The sequence below is a fragment of the Salmo salar genome, chromosome 02 (assembly GCF_965601325.2).
Source record: "Salmo salar chromosome 02, fSalSal1, whole genome shotgun sequence".
Taxonomy (NCBI): domain Eukaryota; kingdom Metazoa; phylum Chordata; class Actinopteri; order Salmoniformes; family Salmonidae; genus Salmo; species Salmo salar.
In genome coordinates this window covers 82,337,633-82,347,044 of record NC_138292.1, presented here as the reverse complement: position 1 = coordinate 82,347,044, position 9,412 = coordinate 82,337,633, and the positions used below count along the sequence as shown (strand labels likewise).

Sequence of the window (9,412 nt, the reverse complement as noted above, 5' to 3'; positions counted from 1 at the left end):
CAGCGGCCTGTAAGGACAGAACATTCTGTGACAGGATTTCTTGCAAGGCCTCGGCTGTAAACTCAGAGTCACAAAAGAGCGTTCTGTATGCACTAACAATGACTAAAATGTTCTCTGATTTCTTCTTTGTTATGTGCTGCGTAGTTTATGACGAGGCACTAAATGCTACAAAGGCCAACTTTTTCACGTGCAATATATCAGGATCCCTTGGTTGCCGAGAAACATTCACTGGTGCAGGCTCTATTACCATCGCGTCTTCAACGCCACTCACCCCTTCCACTCTTCTCACCGCCTCCAGATCGGAGACACACTGGACATCCCTCACTCTTGCCACCTCTGTCTCCTTCCCCCTAACGGGACAATCCGGGAAATGAAGGTGCATGTTCGCCACTTACAGTTGTAGCATTACCTCAGCTGGCATGCGATATTCTTCCCGTCTGCATACATTTGACACGTGACCAAATCTTTTTGCATTTATGACACTAGAGGGGTTTGTGCACAAAAGCTCTTACAGGATATTTCAAAAATCCTAACTTTACATGAGAAGGGAGAGACTTTTCAGCGAAGAACAGTAGTATGGATGAAGTCAATTTCCTTACTCCATCCACCATACCCGTCAATTGACATGAACCAATCACTTCACCTGCTTCCTCGGCTAGGTAGCCTAGTGCTTAGAGCGTTGGACTAGTAACCCGAAAGGTTGCAAGATCAAATCCCTGAGCTGACAAGGTAAAAATCTGTTGTTCTGCCCCTGAACAAGGCAGTTAACCCACTGTTCCTAGGCCGTCATTGAAAATAAGAATTTGTTCTTAACTGACTTGCCTGGTTAAATAAAGGTGAAATAAAAAAATATAATCTGCATTCGCCACCCTAGAGATAACCTCCTTGACAGGTGCCCTGCTTTGGAAATCAGTACACATTACATTCAAGTGTCTTTTTGAGGCGCAAAGCACGCTTCTTCTGCCCCAGCGGAAAAAATCTGAGTAAGCCCCAGGAGGACATTCCCCCATTGACCTACTAACGCTCTCTTCCAAATCTATCGAAAAGGCTCTGATCTTACATTTAGCCTCACCTCTACCCAGTGGAGCCCGAAGATCTATTGCATCACATTTTAGCGCCCTTTTTTGGCTATTTTATTTGGACACTATTGCATTTGGCAAAGTGTCAAATAAACAATATAGCTGGTTCATAAAAGCCAACTCACTGACCTAAAACAGGAGAAGCCTGTTACCTTTTTAGGAACATCTCTACCAAGAGAATTTAACAGGAACTGTGCTATTAACATAAGTAATGTACATGTATAAATTGCATGGGCATTAATGATAAGAATAAATAAAAGGGAGGACTGGGTGGTGGCAGAGCCATATTACTGTACTATAGAGTTGGTTCAATGCAGTTCTGTCTGAACGTTCTGAGAGCTCCACCTTCTCCATAGCTGAATAAAGGCACTCACATGGTAGCCCTTCTAAAACCTGGCCGAACTCTCTCTCTCTCTGTATATGCCTCAGGGTGGTGGTAGTTGATGATGTCATCTCTAACAGGTATCTAGTCTTCACATAGAATGATGTGGTTCTTTACAACAACGGTGTGATTCACATAGGAAATGTACAAGTATAAAATGCATGAATAATATTAGGTGTGGTACCAAGATTTAACTGTGACTGAACTGAGGAGTCAAAACAATAAATGGTCACGCACACTCCATGTAACTCAATGATTTTAATGAACCAATGTTTCTGTACACAGTGTCTTAAGTCATCTTAAAGCAGATAAAAGTATATGAGGCTATTTTATTCCATTTCTGACCACACCTCAATTTAAAAAGCCATTTTCTATCGAGGAAAAAAAAAAAGGTTAGTATTTAATCTATTAAAACTGAATTCAGAATCTGTAGAGCTGGATTCAGGCGCAGGTGCGGGAAAAGAGGTCAGTGGAATGCAGGACGCTGTGACGCCGTCATTGGCTCACATTCAACAAATCTGATCTAACTAAAGTGGATATATTCATCAAATCCGTCATATGATTTACGTAACAGGCCCACAAAGTGGTTACTTTAGTCCGATTTAGATATATTTGTCTGTTTCCTCTGCATAACATTTTTGAAGTTGTCCCTTTTCCTGTTTAGAAGAAGTAACTGCTAACTCCTGTTGTTATGAGCTTGTAGCATACACAAATCGCCGATGGCAGTCAAAGTCCTTTTGTTACTATAATGCAGTTGATTGGTGATGATGACATGAACATGTGTTGGGGGTTGACATCCATATAAGCATTATACTCCGATTTTTACCTCAACATATAGTGAGGGGACCATGAGGAGATTCGGGATCTTTCCCCCATGGCATCTTTCTCCCACCTGTGTCCATGGCATTTCTATTGTTTTGGTCGAGTTCCATCGATCTCTTTACCGCATATATATAACAGATAGGTGTCATAATTTCCTAGTGCTAGAGTCGTCCAGGAGCGGAACTTAGGACTTTTCTTTGTTTATAGAGGGTTCTGGAACTGATCCCAGGGAGGGAGATGGATCTGGAACTTTGTGCTGTTCAGAGTTTATCGAGGGTTCTGTTACTTTGGGCTGTTCAGATTTATTTGAGGGTTCTGGAACTGCTGCTGGGGAGGCAGATCTGTACACACTTCACCTGCTGCGTGTGATTTCTGGTGCACTTTCAGTGTTCCTGTTCTAGCAAAGCTCTTTCCACACTCTCCACAGATGTATGGCTTCTCTCCTGTGTGTGTTCGCATGTGATCTTTCAAGTGTTGTGAATGAGCAAATTTCTTCTCACACTGATCGCAGATATGAGGTTTCTCTCCAGTGTGTATTCGCAGGTGTGCTTTGAGTTGTTGTGAATGAGCGAATCTCTTCTCACACTGATCACAGACAAACGGCTTCTCTCCAGTGTGTGTTCTCATGTGTGATTTCAGGTGTTGTGGTTGAGTGAATTTCCTCTCACACTGATCACAGCTAAATGGCTTCTCTCCTGTGTGCGTTCGCAGGTGTTCTTTCAGGTGTTGCGAATGACCAAATTTCTTCCCACATTGATCACAGCCGTAAGGTTTCTCTCCAGTGTGCATTCTCTGGTGAACTTTCAACCTTCCTGATTCACGGAAGCTCTTCCCACACTGGTCACAACAGTACGGTTTTTCTCCTGTATGAGTCAGCTTATGTTTAATCAGGGTTCCTGACAGAGCGAAACTTTTCCCACATAGATCACAGCTATAAGGCTTCTCTCCCGTGTGTGTCCTCCGATGGTTAGCCAGGGTATGTGATTCAAAGAAACTCTTCCCACAATCCGCACAGCTATAAGGCTTCTCTCCTGCATGTTGTTTTCGCTTGTGCTTTGCCAGGGATCCCGGATTGACAAAGCTCTGCCCACACTGATCACAGACATACGGTTTCTCTCCTGTGTGCGAACGACGGTGGCTGGCCAGTAGTCCTAACTGAGAAAAGCTCTTCCCACACTTCTCACAGCTGTAGGGTTTCTCTCCAGTGTGTGTTCGCTGGTGTCGGATGAGATTGAAGGCTACGTTAAAAGTCTTCCCACATACATCACAGCTATGAGGTTTCTCTCCAGTGTGTGTTCTCAGATGAGTTGCCAGGCTTCCTGACTGAGTGAATGTCTTCCCACACTGATTACAGCTGTAAGGATTCTCTCCAGTGTGTGTTCGCTGAGTCACTTCCAACTGTCGAGGCTTCCCAGCTTCATGGCAGTCTGCAGCGTCCCCGTCACCATCAGACTGGCTGGGACTCGAGGACACGCTGCTCGATGCACTGGAGCTCATGGTTACATGTCTACCATCCTCCTGTATACCTCTGATGTCCTCTTTCAGTTGGAGTAACCAAGACGTTGAATCCTCATTTTCCCAGATTTCCTCCATGATTTGACGCCGCAGCGTGCGTTCACTGTTTTCTTTACCTTTGAACCGATCCTTGGAGCCTATTCCACAACGAACGCACAGGTAACATAAGTTGTCCTTGGTTAGAGTGTATAAACTCTGTTCCAGTCCATCCAACAGCTTGTCCCTCTTTCGACTCATGTTGTCCTGCTCATGTGGCAACAACAGCAATGCAGTCAATGGAAAGACAGCAGGAAGTCCATACACTTTAGATGACCTGTAATAGAAGACAGCAGGAAATAAATGAACTGTAAAAGACAGCAGGAAGTCCATACACTCTAGATGACCTGTAGTAGAAGAAGGATAGTGTCAAAATATATACATCCAATACTTCGATGCTTACTGATAACACGTTACCGATTGAATATTTCCACAGCATTTCAAGTTTTGATGTGAAACCAACATGCTGTTGTCATATCAATGAATGCTTTTAATGTATATTGTATGTTTATATAACATTTATATTTAGAGGCTATTGATCTCAACACTTTACACTCTAGCCCGTAAACGGGTTGAAAATGGCAGATTAGGTCACTGATAAGGGAAAACATTGGAACACAGTGGCTGTACAGTAACATTCTATACATGTCAGAGCTCAGAGCTGTATGAGATTCAACTGATAGACGCTCTAAAACGTGAGAACCACACACAACATGATCTCACCCACATCCCTCCTGCTAATTGGGACTTCTGCGCATTGTGTCGTCTGAGTAAGGGGAATGCTGTAGATCAAGAGGTCTCGATGTGTTCTGAGATGTTAAGGGTTAGAATAAATACCGCTCTGATGTCATTCATATAAGCATCTTGGAGATGCAGGGTGAAGATGGAGATGCAGGGCTGGGTTCCAAACAAGAAAACTACAAGTGCTTGCTTCAGTTCCTCAATGGCAAAGCTAGGAGAGCTTAAAAAAATAATAATTAAAGATGGCTCTTTCGTTGAGTCAAAGTGCATTGAAATTACTTAGTAAGTGTGCACACATTGAAGAGGTGTGTGTCCACTTGGAGACACCAGTTAGTCCTCTTACTGAAACCCTTGTCATTTTTGGGGTCTTAGTTGCACCTACCCTAGCCCTTGATCCTGACTCTCAGTTGCATTACACATAAGAGTAATTGGATGAAGGCATCTTCTGTACAGGGGAGTTTTGTTAATAGCCCTGATGCTTGGTCTGAACATTAACACACAACACTTACGGTAAGGTTTTGGATAGCATAAGGACCTTATCTTTCATATCAGCGAGAAATAATAAATAAAAATGTTTTTTTTTAAAAAAGGTTAAATTGATGCACACCTTTATAGGGTTTGTGTTCCCACACGGCCATATCTCCATGTTACAGCAGCGTGTTTACAGAAAACAGACGGAAGACAGCGTGGACTACATGCTCTAAGACGGAAGACGGAAGCCACAAACGTAACCGGTTAAAACAGTAAGTATTTCGCATTTGTGAAATTATTTTGATGTGATATGAAAGTCGAGAGATTTATGTTTCCAGAACCGTACCGCAATTGAGCGATTCACATTTATATGTAGTATTTGGCTCTTTTTGGCTTCCAGAGCCAATTCAATCTTTAAAAACAGAAGATGTAAGGTTCTTGGACTATTGAGTAACGTTAGACTCCTTTAGTCCAATACTGAGCTACACCTACCCCAAATTGAGCATGAATATTCTAATTATGTTCCTGAATGTATCCAGAGTATTTTAGGGTGTTATAAAGAGAGAACCATAGATGTTATTTATATAATACTATCTACTGTGTTCTGTGTAGCTATGTTCTAATCATATATTCTAATATCTAAAAAAAAAAAATGTCTGGAGGGAACCATTTTAAGGGAACGAATCTCATTTCGTGACGTAAATTTACTCAAATTGTCTCTAGAACATTACTATATCATACGTGTATAATAAAATAAAACATGTTGAGAAGCTTTGCTTGAATAAGACACAAATAAACCTTCCACTATTCTATAAAGACGCGTCCTGTAAAGTCATACATTTACCGCACATATTCATTGAGTTGGCGTTGCTTACTTAACTTACAGTTAGCTAACGATAGCATGCTAACTCACCAGCAGTAAAAGGCCAAGTCCAAAGTTTCCACGGGATGACCGTTACTTTCGTTGACGTTCAGATTGAATTGTCGTTACTCGGAGGTCAGTTTGTCGATGTACTTTATAGATCGAGTGTATGAAGTATGCCCAGCACAGAATATTTGGTGAAGAATCGCCAGAGTCGGCCGGAAGCGGAGTGACTTCCGCTTGCCTATGGCCACTTCTTCTTCTATGATATAATGGCGGTCCGCAAACCAACGTTAAAGGTGCATGCCGCCACCTACTGTGCTGGAGTGGGTGGTCAATCACGGTTTACAACATTTCTAAATCCTTCTACCTAACTCAGTATTTCTTGAGAAAAAAAAAGAGCCTACTAACTTCTAATAGACCCTCCCCCATCCCCCAAATCCCTTCCAACCTCAATGACCCTATACTTCAATCTCTTAAACACTCTCTTAAACACACTTACAACAATATAACAACACATACTCCACCGTTTCATCGACCATACACTCGAGACACAAACCATTCACATGCTTGCCAACCAGATGTAATGACAAGTTCAATGTACAATGTCCAAAGCACAATCGAGCAAACACCACCTCTTCCTTTACATCTTGGTCCACAACCTTTCTTTAGAGGGCATATAAATGCCAGCCCTTGGGCTCAGAGTTCCATCTCTTCTGCCACATATCTATCAAAATGGCTCTGATCTTACATTTGGCCTCATCTCTACCCAGTGGAACATTGATATCAATTATATCTCATTTCAAAACTCTTTTGGCTAACTGGTCTACAATTTCATTCCCTTCCACACCCGAATGTCCTGGGACCCAGCAGAATCTCACTAATACACCCATTCTCTCAATTCTCCATAATAACATTAATACCACCAATAGTAGGTCACTACTATTAGATTGACCAAATTATAAACTATTCAATACAGACAGAGAATCTGAGCATACTATAATTCATTGTTTTACACCGTATATTCAAAGGCATCTCACCTGCCTCCACTAGTAAGGCACAGATACAGATGTTGATTGTCTGGTCAAATCAACTGATCATGACCTGGGGCTGTATATCCACCGCCTATTTGTCAGAAGGTGAGTGTAGCTGGTGTCACGCCCTGACCGTAGAGAGCCTTTTTATTTCTCTATTTGGTTAGGTCAGGGTGTGATTTGGGTGGGCATTCTACCTTATTGTATTTCTATGTTAGCCTGATATGGTTCCCAATCAGAGGCAGCTGTCTTTCATTGTCTCTGATTGGGGATCATATTTAGGCAGCTTGTTCCCACTGGGTTTTTGTGGGATCTTGTTTTTGTATAGCTGCTTTTAAGCCTGCAGAACTTTACGTTCATTTTTGTATTTTGTTGTTTTGACGGTGTTCATTTTAATAAAGGAAAAAATGTTTGCCAACCACGCTGCACCTTGGTCTCCTTCTTACGACGGACGTAACAGCTGGTGCATGAAGTCAGGCGCAGGAGAGCAAAATGAGTGAGCAACGTACCTTACTCATAATCAAGGTAACAAATACACTTGACCAAATACGCACGGGTGAAAACGGCACCCGTCAAAAAACCAGCCATCATGAACCGACATGAACATAGAAACAATCAGGCACAAAAAAACATGGGGGAAACAGAGGGTTAAATACATGAACATGTAATTGGGGACTGAAAACCAGGTGTGTAGAAAACAAAGACAAAACCAATGGAAAATGAAAGGTGGATCAGCGACGGCTAGAAGACCGGCGACGTCGACCGCCGAATGCCACCCGAACAAGGAGAGGGACCGACTTCGGCGGAAGTTGTGACACTATTAAGGCTGAACACATCTCAAATCGACATCTAAAGAAGACTCGATAGTATCTCTTTTCTTATATACATTAGCATGAGCATTTAAAATCTCACACCTGTGTTGCTAATAAAATACAATTTTATTGGTCACATACACATGGTTAGCAGATGTTATTGCGAGTGTAGAAAAATGCTTGTGCTTCTAGCTCTGACAGTGCAGTAATATCTAACAATTCCACAACAAATACCTAATACAAACAAATCTAAGTAAGGAATAAAAATATATAAATATATGGATGAACAATGTTAGAGCAGCATAGGCAAGCTGCAATAGATAGCATAGAATACAGTATATACAAATGAGATGAGTAATGCAAGATATGTAAACATTATTAAAGTGGCATTATTAAAATGACTAGTGTTCCGTTTATTAAAGTGGCCAGTGATTTCAAGTCTGTATGTAGGCAGCAGCCTCTCTGTGCTAGTGATGGCTGTTTAACAGTCTGATGGCCTTGAGATAGAAGCTGTTTTTCAGTCTCTCGGTCCCAGCTTTGATGCACCTATACTGACCTCGCCTTCTGGATGGTAGCGGGGTGAACAGGTAGTGGCTCGGGTGGTTGTTGTCCTTGATGATCTTTTTGACCTTCCTGTGACATTGGGTGCTGTAGGCATCCTGGAGGGCAGGTAATTTGCCCCCGGTGATGCGTTGTGCAGACCTCACTACCCTCTGGAGAGCCCTGCGGTTGTGGGCAGTGCAGTTGCCGTACCAGGCGGTGATACAGCCGACAGGATGCTCTCAATTGTGCATCTGTAAAAGTTTGTGAGGGTTTTAGGTGACGACACATTTCTTCAGCCTCCTTTCTGTGTGGGTGGACTGTCTGTGTGGGTGGACCATTTCAGTTCGTCAGTGATATGTACGCAGAGGAACTTAACACTTTCCACCTTCTCCACTGCTGTCCTCTGCTATAAACGCTGCTGACAGCACAGGCACTTCGAGTGTTGAGAACGTGAAGAGGGTGAAGGTAGTGAAAAACTAAAGTAATGATGTGTCGGAAGTGGAAAGTTGTAATCATGTTTGATGCGACCACAGGGTCTCAACTACACCCTATTCGATTAACCAATGTCGTTAAGAGATAGGGGAAGTCACATTAGCCCGGTTCGTTGGTAATGGTAGACTGTTAATATTCTGTGCTGACCATGTTCAGCGAGGGAAGATTCTGAAAATGAAAACTCTCAATGGGAAGAAAATCACAAGTCATGTCCCTGGAGCTTCGGCTAGGCTGAGGTTGTGTATAACATTAGCAGTGTGGTTAGATTTAGGTTTTAAATCTGATTTTAAGAAGAGAATTGTAGAAATATGCAGTGTTTATGACTTTATGGCTGTGGTAACGGCCCATGCTATCTGGAATCCCTGGGACGTCCATACCACACTACAACATTGCAGTTGACATTTAAAATGGTAGTGGGTAGGTTTAAGGCTAGGGACATCCCAAGGATCCCAGATAGCACAAAGCATGTGGTAACTAGTGACGACTCTCCTCCTGCGGATCTGGTTGAAAATGCATAACATGGCGTGGCTATGTCACCTACGGTGGTTGCCATACAAACACATCCACCCACACTCATCATCATTGCAGCCAACCTGATAACAAATATGTTAAACCAATGACAG

The 9,412-nt window shown here is 42.5% G+C and overlaps 1 protein-coding gene across 1 annotated transcript; it reads right to left on the bottom strand.

Annotated features, from left to right (window-relative positions):
• Window positions 1–1,700: 1,700 nt before the first annotated feature.
• On the bottom strand, window positions 1,701–6,148 carry LOC123723882 (uncharacterized). Its single transcript, XM_045710985.2, has 2 exons — window positions 5,960–6,148; window positions 1,701–4,111 (listed from the first exon to the last, which is right to left on the bottom strand). Exon 2 carries the CDS (start codon window positions 4,033–4,035, stop codon window positions 2,566–2,568), a length of 1,470 nt encoding a protein of 489 aa, XP_045566941.1. The 5' UTR covers window positions 4,036–4,111; window positions 5,960–6,148; the 3' UTR covers window positions 1,701–2,565.
• Between the last annotated feature and the right edge of the window lie 3,264 nt (window positions 6,149–9,412).

Excerpts from the sequence above, each read along its gene's own strand:
- LOC123723882 (XM_045710985.2), bottom strand. The coding sequence starts at position 4,035 with ATGAGTCGAAAGAGGGACAAGCTGTTGGATGGACTGGAACAGAGTTTA.